The 17794-nt window shown below is 45.3% G+C and overlaps 1 protein-coding gene across 1 annotated transcript; it reads left to right on the top strand.

Annotated features, from left to right (window-relative positions):
- Positions 1-7826: 7826 nt before the first annotated feature.
- MTRES1 (mitochondrial transcription rescue factor 1) lies at positions 7827-17288 on the top strand. Its single transcript, XM_082855385.1, has 4 exons — positions 7827-8155; positions 10486-10967; positions 12593-12665; positions 17046-17288. Exons 2-4 carry the CDS (start codon positions 10498-10500, stop codon positions 17223-17225), a joined length of 723 nt encoding a protein of 240 aa, XP_082711511.1. The 5' UTR covers positions 7827-8155; positions 10486-10497; the 3' UTR covers positions 17226-17288.
- The last annotated feature ends 506 nt before the right edge of the window (positions 17289-17794 follow it).

Raw genomic sequence — 17794 nt, 5'->3', positions numbered from 1 at the left:
CTGCGCCACCAGGGAAGCCCTAACCATGCCATTTTAAGTCTTTTGTCATTTACAGACTGTTATAGTTTTATTCTGATGTTTTGTAAATTGCTTTATCTTCATGGAAAGAACTCTGAGTACACATTTCTGATAACTTTAAGATCATGACTTTTGTTTGAAAAATTGCTGATTCTTTTTAATGTCTTGTTTTTCCAGATTGGAGGAAATTTTCTCTTTTCTCTTAAGCTAACTCTGATTTACAGCAATTTGTAAATTATATCTTTGTAAGCAGAATTGAAACATTTATCTTTTTTCCCCCTGCCTGATCCCTCCAGATTTTGGAAACTTCGTGAGTATTCAAACACAACTCTCCAAACTAATATTTCTAATTTTTCTCCCACTTTTGACTTGGAATCATTGAGAGCCAGTGCTGTGCCTTTCCTGAAGCCCCGCAAATTGAAACTGAACAACTTAGATATAAACTTGAGAGAGATCACCAAAACAGTCCATGTTTAGAAAATCTTCATGCCTATTGCTGTGCAAGTCACTCAGAAAGTTTACCCGATCACCCAATGACATCATCAGAAACATTCGAATTGCAAAAGGTGCTTTGACCCCTACATCTAGACTGCCCTCCAGACTCAGACTGAAACAGAGCAGGACCCTGTGGGGCTCCTGGTCACAGAAGCCTCTCTCAGTCCCCTGTTCCTTGTTTGTAGGAAATAGGCTTCAGCCTCCATAACCTTCCCTGAATTCCAAAGGGCACGTTCAAACAGTTGTTAATCAGGGAAGGGAGGGGATGCAGAGACAAGGGAGGAGTGGCCAAGAAACAACAGTGCAGGCTTGAAACAGGGTCCTGGTTCCACCTCAAGGGATACACCTGACAAAATCTTTGAGCTCTTCTGCAGAACTAAAACCCCGAACAAATGGAAGATGTTAACTTTTTTTTTTTTTTTTGGCAGTAGGCAGACCTCTCACTGTTGTGGCCCCTCCCGCTGCGGAGTACAGGTTCCAGACACGCAGGCTCAGCGGCCATGGCTCACGGGCCCAGCCGCTCCGCGGCATGCGGGATCTTCCGGACCGGGGCACGAATCCGTGTCCCCTGCATCGGCAGGCGGACTCTCAACCACGGCGCCACCAGGGAAGTCCCGATGTTAGCTATTTGATGAAGCATTCTTCATTCCAGAGAGAAGGTCAGAGTTTGATAACCTGGAGAATCACAGAAGCTCATCAGGAGACCACCTGAGGCCAGATTAAAGGAATGCAGGCCCTGCACACACCCTGATCCCTATCATCAACCCCGCCCTTGAACCATTGCTATAAAACTCCTCACTAAATCTCCCTGGGTTAGCACAGAGGGCATGAGCCCACTGTGTCCCCCTTTGCCTGGCAAAGCAATAAAGCTATTCTTTTCTACTTAACCCAAAACTCTGTCTCCGAGATTTGGTTCGGCACCAGTGAATAGAAGCTGAGTTTTCGGCATCAAGACTGGCTTTATAACTTCCTCCAACCATTAACTTTTATTTTCCTTCTGTCTCTGTAGAAATGCTTCTTATTAAATACCTAACTGCTTGTACCCTTAGGCCTAACTTTGAGAGCCCCACCTCTCTTTTGAAATGAGTTACTGAACTGACCTAGTGTCAGGACTAAGAGACTGGTTCAGTGAGATGAAACCATCTACCAACTCACCTTCTGGACATGAAATTTCTTAAAAGTTTCAAAGGTGGTACCGTAGGGGAGCAAAACTTGCCACCCTAAAATACGTCTCTTTGGCACATTAATTGTTTTAAGCTGGTTATTCTCTGAAAACAGCAGACATGGGAAGGGCTCTGAAAACCTACTAGGAGTTGCCCTTTTGTAAGAAACATTTACATTTGTAAGAGAAATCTCCATTGGTAAGTGTGTCTCCCTCTCTGTGCCTGGAAGAAGAGGGTGACCAAATCTCTAGAAACTCTTATCAGTGCAGAAGGCCCTAACTTAAATCTGCATCACATCACCCTTGTTTACTGTGCTTTTCCTGGGAACCTCCCTTAACTGCCTCTCCTCATCCTCAACATCATCTTTTATCATTAGCTGAGGATGGTATTTCAACCATTTTGGTGATTTACTCAGTTTTTCTGGGTCTATCTCGTGTATACATGTTAAACTTTGATTGTCTCCTGTTAACAAATAATAATAAATTTAAAAAATAGAAAGGCGATTCATAAGCACATTTTCCATTATATCAAAACAAAACCCAAGAAAAAACCTAGAAAGAAGTCATAGTCCATCAACAGAAGAATAAAAAATAAATTATGGGGCTTCCCTGGTGGCGCAGTGGTTGAGAGTCCGCCTGCCGATGCGGGGGACACGGGTTCGTGCCCCGGTCCGGGAAGATCCCACATGCCGCGGAGTGGCTGGGCCCGTGAGCCATGGCCGCTGAGCCTGCGCGTCCGGAGCCTGTGCTCCGCAGCGGGAGAGGCCACAACAGTGAGAGGCCCGCGTACCACACAAAATAATGGTACACTAACACTATGGAGTATTATAAGTGGTAAAATAAATGGGTGAACTACAGTTGCCAGCAACAAAAGGGTATATCTTGAAACTGAGTCCCCCTGAAACTGAATTCCTTTACCAAGTTTATGATTAACTTCTCTATCCAAAACTTTATTCCTGTTCTTGTTCCCTCTGATCACAATCCTGTGCTAACTGAACACTAATCAACCATAGTCAGATGACTAAAACTGCTGCTGTGAATAGCATCCTTTTTTTTTTCTTTTTGTAAACTGATTTGGAACAACTGCTTTATTTATTTTTAAAAAAATTTTATTTTTGGCTGCTTTGGGTCTTTGTTGCTGCACGCGAGCTTTTTCTAGTTGCGGTAAGCGGGGGCTACTCTTTGTTGTGGTGTGCGGGCTTCTCATTGCAGTGGTTTCTCTTGTTGTGGAGCACGGGCTCTAGAGCTCATGCTCAGTACCTGCGGCACACGGGCTCAGTACCCGTAGCACGCAGGCTCAGTAGTTGCAGCTGTCAAACTCTAGAGCGCAGGCTCAGTAGCTGTGGCACGCAGGCTCAGTAGCTGTGGCACCCGGGCTCAGTAGTTGTGGCTCTTGAGCTCTAGAGCACAGGCTCAGTAGTTGTGGTGCACGGGATTAGTTGCTCTGCAGCATGTGGGATCTTCCTGGACCAGGGCTCGAACCTGTGTCCCCTGCATTGGCAGGCGGATTCTTAACCACTGTGCCACCAGGGCAGTCGCAAGAGCATCCTTAATGTACTAAAATTGCTAGAATAGATATTGTCATAAACACATCGACGCACATTGTTTCTCGAGGGTAAGATGAGCTCACAGATCCCTGAGCCATGGACCACCTGACCAGAGAATCATAAACCAGAGACATCCTGACTCTCAGAACTATAATTTAAGAAATGTCACAGGGGGAATTCCCTGGCAGTTCAGTGGTTAGGACTTGGCGCTTTCACTGCCGTGGCTTGGGTTCAATCCCTGGTTGGGGAACTGAGATCTCACAAGGCTTGTGGCATGGCCAAAAGAAAAAATAGTCACAGAGATGTCACAAGATGATTAACCCCAACTTCTTTGTTCTTTCCCTTGAAAACATCCTAAACTCAAAAACCAAATTGGAGTGTATCTGAGGCTTGTCTCCCACTCCCTTGCTTGGTGCCCTGCAATAAACACTGTATTTTCCTTCATCACAACCTGGTGTCAGTAGATTGGCTTTGCTGCACTTCAGGCAAGTGGACTCAAGTTTCGTTTGGTAACATAGAAACCTAATGTTGAGTGAAAGCACAAGTCATAAACATATAGTATGTTGATGACATATAGCCATCATATGTGTGACATTTAGTATGACACAATTTATGTAAATTTTAAGAACAAAACTTGCCAATACATTGTTTAGAGAAACACATGCATGTGACTTTTTAATTAAAAAAATTTTTTTTTAATTTTTTAGGCTACACCACAGGCTTGTGGGATCTTACTACCCTGACTAGGGATTGAACCCGGGCCGCCTGCAGTGGAAGCACAGAGTCTTAACCACTAGACCACCAGGGAATTCCCTAAAAAACTATTGTTAAAGAAAGCAAAGGCATCATAGACCCAGATCAGAAGCATGGGTACTATGGCCACTACACTGCACAACCCCAGGGGTGCCATCTCCACTGCAGTTAATTTGAATGGCGCTGCAGATGAGTATGAGTGAGTTCCTAGAGTTATGCACACCCATACGTAGTGGTACTGGCATTTACCTTCGGGACAGGCAAAAGGAAAAGACAACTATTACAAAGAAAAGTGGGCAAAGGATATAAACTGGCAAATAAAAGAAGAGAAACCTGAAGAGCCATCGGATATATAAAAAGATATTCAATCTCACTACCAATCAGGGAAAGTTTACAAATTAAAACAAGGTACAATTTTTTCATCCATGAGACTGATAATACTTAAAAATCTGATAACATGAACTATTAAGAAGAATGGGGGGGGGGCTTCCCTGGTGGCACAGTGGTTAAGAATCCGCCTGCCAATGCAGGGGACATGGGTTCGAGCCCTGGTCCGGGAAGATCCCACATGCTGCAGAGCAACTAAGGCCATGCGCCACAACTACTGAGCCTGTGTGCCACAACTACTGGAGCCCACAAGCCTAGAGACCGTGCTCCACAGCAAGAGAAGCCACCACAATGAGAAGCCCGTGCACCGTAACGAAGAGTAGCCCCCACTCACCGCAACTAGAGAAAGCCCACGTGCAGCAACAAAGACCCAACACAGCCAAAAATGAATGAATGAATGAATGAATAAATGAAGAATGGGGAAAAATATTATGTTCATGAGCTTGTGCAAATGTAAATTAGTAAAATTAGGCCATTTTTTAGTAAGATTGAAGAAAATATAATTACTTTTGGACCCAGAGATTCCTATTCTTTTTTTTCTTTTTAAAAATATGTATTTATTTATTTATTTTGGCTGTACCAGGTCTTAGTTGCAGCACATGGGGTCTTAGTTGCAGCATGCATGCGGGACCTAGTTTCCCGACCAGGAATCGAACCCAGGTTCCCTGCATTGGGAGCTCGAAGTCTTACCCACTGGACCACCAGGGAAGCCCCCAGAGATTCCTATTCTAAGTAAACACCCTAGAGAAAGTTTCAAAGGATGATACCTCCATAAATAAATTGCTGCAATGTTTGAAAGAAACTTTAGGAAGGAAACAACTGGGAATAATTTATATATGAATTGTATAAAGGAGCCAAAATATATGTATAAACATGGAAAGAATCTCAAAAATAAAGTGGACTGAAAAAAGTATCACTACATTATTTCTATTAAATTTTTAAAATTTTAAATATATCTTAGCTATATATGACATAATCAGAACTCGTTAACATGTTGTGTTTGTGTGCTGGCAGGAATGATATGGAAGAGTGAGAAAGATTCAGGAAGGAGGAGACTCTAAAGAGTAAACTCCCTGAGAAGGTGAGAGAGGGTGGGGGTCAGAGTGGACGGAGGGGGCTTTGGAACTGATCACGCTTAAAGTATCTTTCTTTGGTGATTAGCTAACCTTGAGGTTTGTGATCAGTGAGGCAGTGGAAAGAACTTTCTTCTCCAGGTAATTTTTCTTCATTTAAACAAGGAAACAAATAAATAAGTAGTAAATTGTAAGAGAAAATAAAAGAATAAAATAAATAAAAGAAAAAATAAAAGAAAGTAAAAAAAATAAATAAAAGAAAAAATAAAAGAAAGTAAAGCCTATAACAATGTTGAGAGTATGGAAAGTAAGGCTGCTCCTCCTGCATTAAAATATAATGTTAAAGTCACCTACAGGCCCCAATGAAAAGTGCTCTGATTTACTCATCACTTTATGTAAAATTAAATATTTGAGCTAAATTAAAAGCTGGAGCCCAGAGACTTCCCTGGTGGCGCAGTGGTTAAGAATCTGCCTGCCAATGCAGGGAACACAGGTTCGAGCCCTGGTCTGGGAAGATCCCACATGCTACGGAGCAACGAAGCCCGTGCACCACAGCTACTGAGTCTACGCTCTAGAGCCTGCAAGCCACAACTACTTAGCCCACGAGCCACAACTACTGAAGCCCGCGCACCTAGAGCCCATGCTCTGCAACAAGAGAAGCCACTGCAATGAGAAGCCCACGCACCGCAACGAAGTGTAGCCCCCGTTCGCCGCAACTAGAGAAAGCCTGCACGCGGCAACGAAGACCTAAAGCAGCCAAAAATAAAAATAAATAAAATTAAAAATTTAGTAAAAAAAAAAGATAGCTGTTAAAAATGGGCAGAAGAACTGAACAGACATTTTTCCAAAGAGGAAACGCATATGGCCAACAGACACATGCAAATATACTCGACATCATGAATCATCAGAGATATGCAAATTAAAATCACAATGAGAGCCGCAAGAGGGAGGAGATATGGGGATATATGTATATGTATAACTGATTCACTTTGTTATAAAGCAGAAACTAACACACCATTGTAAAGCAATTATACTCCAATAAAGATGTTAAAAAAAAAAAAAAAACCCACAATGAGATATTACCTCAGACCTGTCAGAATGACTATCATCAAAAAGAACACAAATAATAAATGTTAGCAAGGACTGGAGAAGAGGGAACATTTGTACACTGTTGGTGGGAATGTAAATTGATGCAGCCACTGTGGAAAACTATATGGAGGTTTCTCAAAAAACTATAAATAGAACTACCATATGACCCTGCAATTCTACTCCTGGGTATATTTCCGAAAAAATGCAAAAACATTAATTTGAAAAGATAACGTGTACCCCAATGTTCACAGCAACAGTATTCACAGTTGTCAAGATAGGGAAGCAACCTAAGTGTCCAACTTGGAGGATGGACTTGGAGGGCATTATTCTAAGTGAAATAAGACAGAGAAAGACAAATATTGTATGATATCATTTACATATGGAATCCAAAAAACACACCAGCTAGTGAATATAACAAAAAAGAAGCTGACTCACAGATGTAGAGAACAAACTAGCTGCTACCAGTGGGGAGAGGAAAGAAGAAGGGTCAATATAGAGATAGGGGATTAAGAGGTACAAACTATTAGGTATAAAATAAGCTACAAGGATATATTATACAAAATGGGAATATAGCAAATATGGAGTATAACTTTTAAAAATTGTGACTCACTATATTGTACACCTGTAATTTATATAATATTATACATCAACTATACTTCAATGAAAAATAAATTACTTAATAATTTATTTATTTTATTTTTGGCTGCATTGGGTCTTCGTTGCTGCCTGCAGGCTTTCTCCAGCTGTGGCGAGCAGGGGCTACTCCGTTGCGGTGCGTGGGCTTCTCATTGTGGTGGCTCCTCTTGTGGAGCACAGGCTCTAGGCGCGTGGGCTCAGTAGTTGCGGCACACGGACTCAGTAGTTGTGGCACACGGGCTTAGTTGCTCTGCGGCTTGTGGAATCTTCCCCAAGCAGGGATTAAACCCTTGTCCCCTCACTGGCAGGCAGATTCTTAACCACTGTGCCACTAGGGAAGTCCTACTTAATTAATTAAAAAGAAAATCTTTCTTCAACAATGTGGAATCAATCACTCAGCGTGCGCTTCCCGCTCAGCTCAGAGCTGGCCCTGTCCTCTCTCAGCAGCCCTCCCGGCGCAGTCCTCCGAGGCGCGGCTTCCAGCAGGGATCGCTGTGCCGCTGCCATCGCCGCCGTGCCAGTTCGCACCGCCCAGCCTGCTCTCACCGCGCCGGCGGCGCCGGCGGCGCCGGCGGAAGGGGAGGGGCAAGGGCAGGGCGGGGTGTGGAGTCCGGCGCTCGGCGAAGCCGTGGGGTGGGGGGGCGGGGCGGGGAGGGGGGAGAGGCGGTGACGTACAGGTAACTGCGCCCCTGCCCGGCGTGCGGTGGCCCCTTGTAGCTCCCGTTTCTGTTGCAAGCACATGGGAAATACGGGCAGGGCGAGCTCCAGTCCCCCTCCCGCGCTCCTGCCAGGTCTCCGCGTGAGTCTTAGGCGTCCTGCCTCAGCCGGGCCAGCTCGGGACGCCCCGTGGATCCGGGAATTCTTAGGGGCCTTGCGAACCCGGCGGGCCGAGGCTGTCTTCCCCTGGGCCCGGCCGTTCCTGTTGGCTGCAGACGCAGACCGCGAGCTCGAGGACTCTGGTGTCCAGTTTCCCTTGACCTTGAGGACCCGGGAAGGTGCGCAGCCCGACGGGGGTAGGGAGGGAGCGAGGGGAACATGACCTTGGCTCAGCACTTGGTCAGCCTCTGAGGTCTCCAAGAGAAGAGAAGATTTTTGCTTGCAGTTGAACTAAAAGCAGTTAAATCAGGTTTTCCATACGGAGTAGTTAATAGGCCTAGGAACATGGAGGGATTTCAAATGTCCCGCAGGTCAAGGACAGCGTTGCCTCTACATTCCAGTCGTTGCTTTTCTTACAGCCTTCGGTTAGTTCACCGATTTTATGTCTCTCCTGAAGATTTCACTCTAAACCTTCAGGCCTCCTTCCGTGATACTCCCCTTACATCCACGCCGTCGCCAAAGAAATCTTTTAAAAAGCACTCCTATCAGATCACTTCCCTACTTAAGGTCTTGCTATAGTTCTCATGCGTTCTGGCTAAGTCCAAGCTTTGATAGGGAAGGCCCTTGGAGATCTAGCCTCTTACCCATCAGCCCAGCCCCATCATTGTTCTTCATTCTAATGCACCGTTTTTTTTGACCTACTTTCACAGTATTTAATTAAGCACTTACCATGTGTCAGGCACTATTCTGGGCACTTGGGATTGAGCAGTAAATTATATAACATAGCAGATAAGTGCTATTGCAAAACAAAGTAGAACGGGGCAAGGGGAGATTTGGAGGACAAGACACCTGTTAAATGGAGTTGGAATGAGTAGACCTCATTGAGGTGAAGGTGATTTGTCCATGCAGATATCTGGGCTAAGAGTGTTCTGGGCAGCTGGAACAAAGGAGTCTACCCAGAAGTGTGCCTGTTGTGTATGAGGATCCTCAGGAAGGAGCTGAGTGAGCATGGTTGAGAGAGGCAGGAGATGAGGTCAGAGCGGAAATGAAGGGGATAGATCACACAGGGACTGTAGGCCAAGGGAGGGATTTTGCTTTTCTCTGTGCTTTTATAAGGTTGTGAGGGAAGGAGTGACATGATATAAATTACTTTTTAAAAGACTCACTCTGACTGCTCTATGGAGAACACACTGTAATGGAGCCTTTGTAGTAATCCTGGTGATAGATGGTGGCCTGAATCTGTGGTAACAGTGGGAATGGTGAGAAGTCATGGGATACTGGACATGTTTTGGAGATAAGCCACATGATTTCCTGACACTATGGATCTGAGTACGGGGGAAAGAGAAGAGTCAAGAGTGACTGGAAGCCTTGGTTCTCAGGAACTAGAAGGGTGGAGTTACCATTAACTGAGATGGGGAAGGCCACAGGTAGAGCAGATTTGGGCTTAGAGATATATCAGGAGTTTGTTTCCGGGCCAATTAAGTTTGAGGTGCCTGTTATGCACCCAAATGGAGATGTCGAATAGGCAGTTGGATATTTTGTCAGGGTTCCCAAGACCACCCCTAGGTTCATTGATTTCACTAGGAAGACTCAACAGGACTCAGCTGTGGGTCATGGCTATGATTTACTACAGCAAAAGGATACAACATGCAAGGTAGAAGATGCATGGGGCAAAGTCTGGAGGGAACCAGGTGCAGTCTTCCAAGAGTCCTCCCAGTGGAGCACACAGGACATGTGGCATGTCAGCACCTCTGCCTCAGGAAACAATTACCTAGTTTGTGGGTCTCCAGGCCCCTTCTTTCTCTGCTAGCTACTGCCTCTGTTAAACAGTGGGAAGAAGATGTGAAAGGAGGTGAAATGCAGATCTGTACAATTTGCTCATTCCTAGCTCTGATTTGCTGGAGTTGGAGATTGAAATAAAGTTTAGAGACTCACTGGCTTTCATGAAGTCATGATCTGATATCTTCTGCAAAGTCAACATTGTAAGGATGTAATGTATGTCAGTAAATAGTCTTTCTTGTCCTGAGATTTTCCTTTTTAAAATAAATCATTGAGGGAGTTCCCTGGTGGCCTAGTGGTTAGGATTTCTGCTGTGGCCTGGGTTTAATCCCTGGTGGGGGAACTGAGATCCCCGCAAGCTGCATGGCACAGCCAAAAAAAAAAAAAGAAAAAAAAAATCATTGAGAACTATTGTTAATATTTTTCAGTAGCAGTCAGTACCCAAGCTAATTTGGGGGAATGAGAAGAGTAGAACCAGTGTTTTCATACGTATTAGTATCTAATTCAACCTTCACGACCACCCTGTGAGGTCAGCACGTTAATTACAGCCGGAAGACTCACCTAGTACAGTGTACATGGCCCTTGGTACATGTGGACCAACGTGGCCTTTTGTAGGAGGAAGCATAAGTACAGTACTAGATGTAAAGTGTTCATGGTGTGTATGGTTTATGTTGTAAGAATGCCAGGATACCACACTTGGGAAGTAAAACTGAATTATTGTCTGTTTCAGGTCGTATGAGCCATGGCTATGACTAGCATCAGATTGCCCAGCAGCGTTTTAAGAAAGCCAGATACCTGGATTGGGCTCTGCGGAGCGCTACGAGGGACGCCTTCACATAAATACTGTGCTTCCTGGAATCGATACTTATATTTGTCTAGTACCAAGTTAAATGCTTCAAATTATAAAACATTTTTCCATAACATTTTCTCACTGAGACTCTCAGGGCTTTTAATATCTCAAGAATATATTTTCCCATTTTCCATAAGACTCAAAAGTAATGTAAGCTCTAAAAAATCCACTAAAAAGACTCTGCAAAAAGTGGAAGATGAAGGGGACTCTGATGAAGAGAGTGAGCATCATGAGATGAGTGAGCAGGAAGAGGAGCCAGAGGACGACCCCAGTGCGGTCAGAGACCATAAGGACCTGGACAAAGTAGTGCAGTCTTTCCGATATGATGTTATCCTGAAGACAGGCCTAGATATCGGGAGAAAGTAAGTATATGCGTTTTAATACAAAATCGCTTGTCCGCTTGTTGGTTATTTTAAAGCAGCATTACCAATTACATGGCTTATATTATGGTGAAGAGTAACCATAGATGTGAAAGGATCTTATAGGTAACCTGTTCCAATTATTTCATTCTATAGATGAGAAAACTAATTCCCAAAGAAGTCAAGTGACTGCCTGCAAGTCCCACATGGCATATTTCCTTGATTCTAAGACAAAATCAACTTTGTAAGATGAACCATTGATGTAAAAACAGCTTCTTGGGGAAAAAAGGAATCACCATGTTAGATGTATATAGCAAGCATAGAATGCACCTGGGTTTCACAAACGCTACAGTGAGAAGGTACCTCTTAGAATCAACAGAAGCAGTATAACATGGTGGTTAAGACTGCAGGCTTTGTAGCCAGACTACTGGGGTTTCAATCCTGGGTTGTGTGTGACCTTGGACAAGTTACTTAAAATCTCTGCAGTTTCCTCATCTGTAAAATGGGGGTAATAGAACCAGCTTTAGAAGGTGGTGGCTAGGATTAAATGAGTCTGTCTATCTACCTAAAGCATTTATAACAGTGTGTGGCACATAGTGGGTACTTGGTATGTTAGCTATGATGATGAAAATACTATGTGTGTTCATATATAGTGCATAGAGATACTAAGTGTAACTTTCAAGATTTCTTTAATATTCTCATTCCTTCTCTGCTAGACTAATTGTATAAGAATGGTGATCCTCATTGTTCATTCATTCCTTTAGCAATCATTGTGTGCAAACTGCATGCGAGATAAGAATTGTGGTATGAATAATAAATTAAGAAAGATTCCCTTGTGTAATCTGTATCTTTATGTCCTGATTTAAAGGCATAGTTCAGTTTTTAACTCTGAACCCACAGGCACCCTGGTCGGGACTTGAATGTTCTCTGAAATCTGGCAGGCTCACGAGGGGCCTCTCCCTCTCTCACAGTAGTAACTGCTGCTCTTCTTATTAGGAGAACCCCAGATGTCAGTCGCCTGGAGTCAGAGCACTAAAACGAAAGGGCACTCGTTTTTGTCTGTATCCTGCCCTGGTCTGGTTGCCCCAGTGATCAAATTCAGAGAGATCAGCAGCTGCTGGATTGGAACTTCCCCATCCTCAGTGCACATTAGCAGAGGGTTTCTCAGTAGCCTCACCACACATGGGGTGCCTGGTTTTTCTCACAGCACGTGAAGGGAAGGGAGTGCCCACTCATTATGGCTGTCGTGAATCACAGGCGCTACCACCTCTAGGGTGACTGCTGTAGGGGGAGTCACGTGGAGAGCACCGGGCCCATCCTGAATGCACTAGATGCGGGTTCCAGCCCCCTTGGAAACCCCAGCAGGGCGCTGGTTACCTGCCTGCTAGCGCTAGCAGGTCTTTGCAGCAGCCAGCGTGTACTCGGCAGTGCCCTTTGGTCTCCCTGTTTAGATATATATGGAAGCAGTTGACTTTCACTTTCCCAGCACCCAGAATGGAGATTTTGTGGGGAGGCCAGTCACTGTCAGGATAAGCATTACAAACAGCTGGTACTTTTCTCAAAATTATATAATTGTTTTGAATATATTTCTATTTTAAAGCACTTGGATTTTTTTCTTCTTTTTTTAGCAAAGTGGAAGATGCATTCTACAAAGGTGAACTCAGGCTGAACGGGGAAAAATTATGGAAGAAAAGCAGAACGGTGAGTTTTGTTGTTGTTTTTTTGGCTGTGTTGGGTCTTCATTGCTGCGCACGGGCTTTGTCTAGTTGCAGTGAGCGGGGGCTACTCTTAGTAGAGGTGCGTGGGCGTCTCATTGTGTTGGCTTCTCTTGTTGCGGAGCACGGGCTCTAGGTGCGCAGGCTTCAGTAGCTGTGGCACGTGGGCTCAGTAGTTGTGGCGCATGGGCTTAGTTGCTCTGCGGCGTGTGGGATCTTCCCACATCAGGGCTCGAACCCGTGTCCCCTGCATTGGCAGGCGGATTCTTAACCACTGCGCCCCCAGAAAAGCCCACAGTGAGATATTATGACAGCCAGATATTTTTGTCTGTTGTTCTTCCAGTACTCAGTTAATGCCTCCCCCAGTTTCCCCCGGGGCTCCTTCTTTGGGGCATCAGTGGCTCCTCGTGTATGTCTGTCTTGCCCCCTCTAAGGTCTCCCTCAGGCCTGGTCACATAGCTTCAGTTACACAGACCACTTGCTCTTTGCAGCCATAATGACTTTGAGATGAAGCTTTCCCTTTTTTTAAAAAATTTTAAGACAAGTCACTATCAGAACTGGCAAAAATCTATTAAACTTCTAAGTCATTAATGTTAGCCCCCGTGAAATCATAATAATCAGGCTAAATCCATGTAGAGGTTTCTTTGGCCTGCTGTTACCTGAGCAGATGTGCAGTTCTGTTCAGCTCAGCAGTAGCCCCCAACACCCAGTACCTGCTGGATACACTGCTCTGTGTGCAGGGCAGCCATCAAAAAGAAGGTTTCATGTTTCCTGACAGCTCCATATCAGTACTATTGTTAAGTGGAAGAATCACCCACAAGTGTTATAAGAAAATGTATTTCTAGTATCCAGGGTTATAATAAATGATATATATATTCTTTTAAAAATGAATTTTTGTAAAAAGTTACATATATACATACATAGAATTAAAATATTAATACTACTAGTATTTATCTTTGAGTGGGGCACTGTGGGTCATATGTTCTTCATGCATTTTATTTTCTGAATTTTTTACGAGTATGTTTCACTTTTGTAATTGGAAAATATAATGATAGTAAAAGTTAACAAAACAATTTTAAAAAGTATATGACAGAGATCCTTAAAAAGTTTGGAAGACACAGACCTATGAGGCATTGGCAGACATAATCTAACTCTTAGTCAGTGTCCAGGGAATAAATGTTCCAGGGAAGTTAGACACACTTTGAAGGTTGTTTTTATTTTAGCTTCTTTCATATTTCAAACACTCCTGGGATTGGAGGACCTGAGCTGCATCCTGTACCCCTGGGACATGGGAGGGCGTGAGCCATTGGCCACGGACCTGGGTGAGCACTGAGGCTGTCTTCAGTCTCTGCTCCCCAGACTCAGAGTGGTTCTTGCAGCTGAGTGGACAGGAGGGGGGATCCCCAGTGCTTGTCTTGGCCGCCAAGTCACAGGCCCAGATCCCTCTGATGGCACCTGGCCTGACAGGTTCAGACTGCAGGTGTCAGTCCTTGCTCAGTGAGCTGTAGGAAATCAAGCACTCCAGACATGCACCTGGAGATCAGGTCCTTCTTGTCCCTTAATTGCTTTTTCCTGCTTGTAGCCCAACCCCCTTCTCACCAGCCACAGTGTTCCAAAGACAAGATCTGTTCTTGGTGCACAGTGTCTCTGCCAGGGCCTCATTTACAGACACCATAAATCTATTTTTCTCCCTGTGCTTTGAGATATTGTTAACTACAGTCTAATTGCTGCTTCTTCATTCTGCCTTGGGTGTTCTGTTGTCTTGGCTGCCTTCCAGATTTCTCCTGAGGGTCAGCAAAGGAAGGGGCCAGCATTAACACCCGGCTGCCTTGTTACTAGGAGGCCTGGTAGCCATAGTAACTACAGCTAAGGGGAGATTGGAAATGTAGATGCTTGGAACAGCCCCTAATTCCAGCCAGTTTTGCTTTGTGCCTACTGTGCCGTCTCCCACGGTAGAAGGGACAGGGCTTTGCAGGGAATGAGGAACACCTCCCCTCCCGTGGCCTGCTCCGTGGGGCCTGAGCCTGGCTGCTGGCTGAAGGGTCAGGCGCCTGTCTGATGCTGCAGCTCTAACCCTGGCTGCCTGCAGCTGAGCAGAGCTTTTCTGTGAGTTGCACACCAGATGGGGCCCAGAGTTCTGTGGGTGCTGGGTAACTGTTGACCTAAATAGAGGGTGTATGGAGCCCAAATATGGGACTGAAGCCTTCCTAACCTCACCTCTCCCTGGGATTCACCGGGTAAAGGAGAAACATTGCTTCCCTATTCTCTGCCCTAGAAGAAAGCCACCAGAACGATCCACTCTCCTCTTAAGGGGCAGACATCACACATAGTATATCCACGAAAGGATACATGAGAAGGGTTGCCTTTTTCTCTGTATACCCTTTTATACCTTTTTTTTACGTATTGTATCATGTGCTTATATTACTTATTAAAAAATGAATTTTAGGGCTTCCCTGGTGGCGCAGTGGTTAAGAATCCGCCTGCCAATGCAGGGGACATGGGTTCGAGCCCTGGTCCGGGAAGATCCCACATGCCACAGAGCAACTAAGCCTGTGCGCCACAACTACTGAGCCTGTGCTCTAGAGCCTGCGGGCCACAACTACTGAGCCCGCGTGTCACAGCTACTGAAGCCTGTGTGCCTAGAGCCCGTGCTCTGCATGCAACAAGAGAAGCCACTGCAATGAGAAGCCCACGCACCGCAATGAAGAGTAGCCCCGGCTTGCCGCAACTAGAGAAAGCCCGCTCACAGCAACGAAGACCCAATGCAGCCAAAAATAAATAAATAAAAAATAAATTTATTAAAAAAAAAAAAAGAATTTTAATGACACAAAGTTATGCCAAAAAAGGTAAAGCAGAGTTCCCAAGCCGTGTATTTCTGAACATTGATTTTAAATGTCTACACAGTTTGGGCAAATGATCATTTAAAAAATAAAAATTGAATCCAGCAGAACTTCAGGAGGACTGACCGCCCCTCCCCACAACTCCCCACTCCCCCCTCTGCCCAGCCCAGATGATGCCTTCAAACCCACAAGGAGAAACAGTCTTCATGCCTCGCTGTGGTTTGAGTCTCTCTGCTTCTCAGCCCAGAGGGGAGAGTTAATGGTTTAAAATTAGCCCCTGTGAGTTTTACATCCAGCTGCCTGGATTGACCAGTGTGGCATCATGGTGAGCAGGCATGCAGTCCCACGTTGTAGACTTAGTATTGGGCCTGCGGAAGCCTTGGGTGGGTGGCTTGCCCTAGTGAGGTACAGATATCCGAACAGCGTGAAGTTAGACTGCCTCAGGGCATTCATCGACAAATGAGGCAAACATAAGCATTTGGCACCATGCTCCTTAAACAGAAGCCCCCAAGTAGGCTTTTAAATGGGTACCTGTGCCCACTTAGAGTCCATGGCCCACACATGGAGGTCTGTCCCTGTCTTTCTGTCCATCGCTTCACCACTGCCCCCATCCTTGGCTTGGAAGCGGTGGTGAATGGTCTGAGACGGCCTCTGGTCATCCTGGCTTGTGTTCTAGTAGAAGCATGTGGCACCTGGGTCAGTTTATCCCCTTCCTGAGTTGCTGGGCAGATCCCCTGGGATCCTGAGCTGCCAGGACCAGGTGTCTCATGGTCTGTTTGCACCGTGGCAGCACTGATATGACTGCCCCCAGGGCATGTCCTGCACTCGCTCAACCCAAAGCTCCCATCTGGACAAAAACGGGTTTGACCTCAGCCCTTTTAACCCAAGTCAGCATCCAGCTCGACCCTCTTTTCTGTGGCATTCCATCCTTGTGCGTTGAGTCCTGTCTCCTTGATGATGTGGCATCACTGGCGCTAGCCAATGCTGGAAAGCAGTTTATTTACTTCAATTTCTTTAGGAGATGCAGCTGACCATTGTTCCACTGTGACAGATTTCCAACAAATTGTGCCCTGTCCCCAATGATGTAGCTTAACTGTGTTGAAATCAGTGAAAGTGTTACACTGAAAATTGTCTTCTCAGTGCATGTAGTAATTACTGTGCTCATAATCTCTAAGGTTGTGCCCCGCTTCATCTTTTGCCACTGTTACAAAATAAATGCTTCCATTCAAGTGTTTCCTGAAGTCATGCAATAGACAAAACTGAAGCCACACAGGCCCTGTCCACGAGCAGCCAGTTGTCTCAGCCTGAAGGAGGGACACTGGCCCCTATTGAGCCACATGGTTCTGAGGCATCTGCCCGGAGAGGGGGGCTCTTTCACCTGGAAGCACTAGGGAGAAGTGACCATTACAGAGGAGTCACCTGTGCCCCGGGTGGTGGTCGCCCAGTGAAAACTCAAGGGAGAGATGTTTGCATTGGCCGAGTTTCCCAAAATGTAATGAAGGTTCTGTTTTCTTTTTAATTTTCAGGTGAAAGTGGGAGATACATTGGATCTTCTAATTGGAGAGGATAGAGAAGCAGAAACAGAGACAGTGATGAGGATTCTCCTGAAAAAAGTGTTTGAAGAGAAGACCAGCAGTGAGAAATACAGAGTGGTGTTACGGCGGTGGAAACAGTTAAAATTGCCTAAAAAAAGTACGCTCAAATAAATGGATTGCTTTTTAGCGATAAAGCTGCTTTCTAGTGGTGGGCGAAGGGGCCAGGTTAAAAAGAGGACGTTTTCATTAAAATAAGGTTCTCCTACCATCTGTGGAATCTCCTGAGCCAATTCTGTGGAAGTCAGCATTCGTATCGCGGCTCCTATAGACGCTTCCCTTGGCCTGGATTTCCCTCCCAGGCTTGATTTGTCCACAGTTTGACCTCGTGAGCATGAGTGAGACATGTGCTGAATGAACTAAGCCCAGAGAGGGTGTTCACGACCAGCCTGCTGTTTCCCACGTTAACTACCTCAGGAGGCAGTGCAAAATAAATTGGCCTTGTTCTTAGTGTCATTTCAGTTTTATCCCTGTCAACCAGCTTCCCTGGGTTCAGGCTTCTTAAGGCAAAACCAAGCCAAGTCAAGGTCCCCTTTATCTCCTTAGGGGAGCAGCACTGGGAGACCCCTTTATCCACTGGCCTTTCTGAATTACCAACATGTTGGCCTTAGTTCCCTTCAGTTTGTCTCCAGAAGTCTGGATAGTAAAGTTGTTCCGACTGATTCCAAATGGGCTAGTTAGGG

This window comes from Leucopleurus acutus (genome assembly GCF_964270905.1).
Source record: "Leucopleurus acutus genome assembly, chromosome: 15".
In the NCBI taxonomy this organism is placed as follows: domain Eukaryota; kingdom Metazoa; phylum Chordata; class Mammalia; order Artiodactyla; family Delphinidae; genus Leucopleurus; species Leucopleurus acutus.
The sequence above is the reverse complement of the archived record's forward strand: the minus strand, read 5'-3'. Positions and strand labels throughout refer to the sequence as shown.

Coding starts and splice junctions, on each gene's coding strand:
- MTRES1 (XM_082855385.1), top strand. CDS start 10,498: ATGGCTATGACTAGCATCAGATTGCCCAGCAGCGTTTTAAGAAAGCCA. Junction 10,968..12,592: donor GGCCTAGATATCGGGAGAAA/GTAAGTATATGC, acceptor TTCTTTTTTTAG/CAAAGTGGAAGATGCATTCT. Junction 12,666..17,045: donor TATGGAAGAAAAGCAGAACG/GTGAGTTTTGTT, acceptor TTTAATTTTCAG/GTGAAAGTGGGAGATACATT.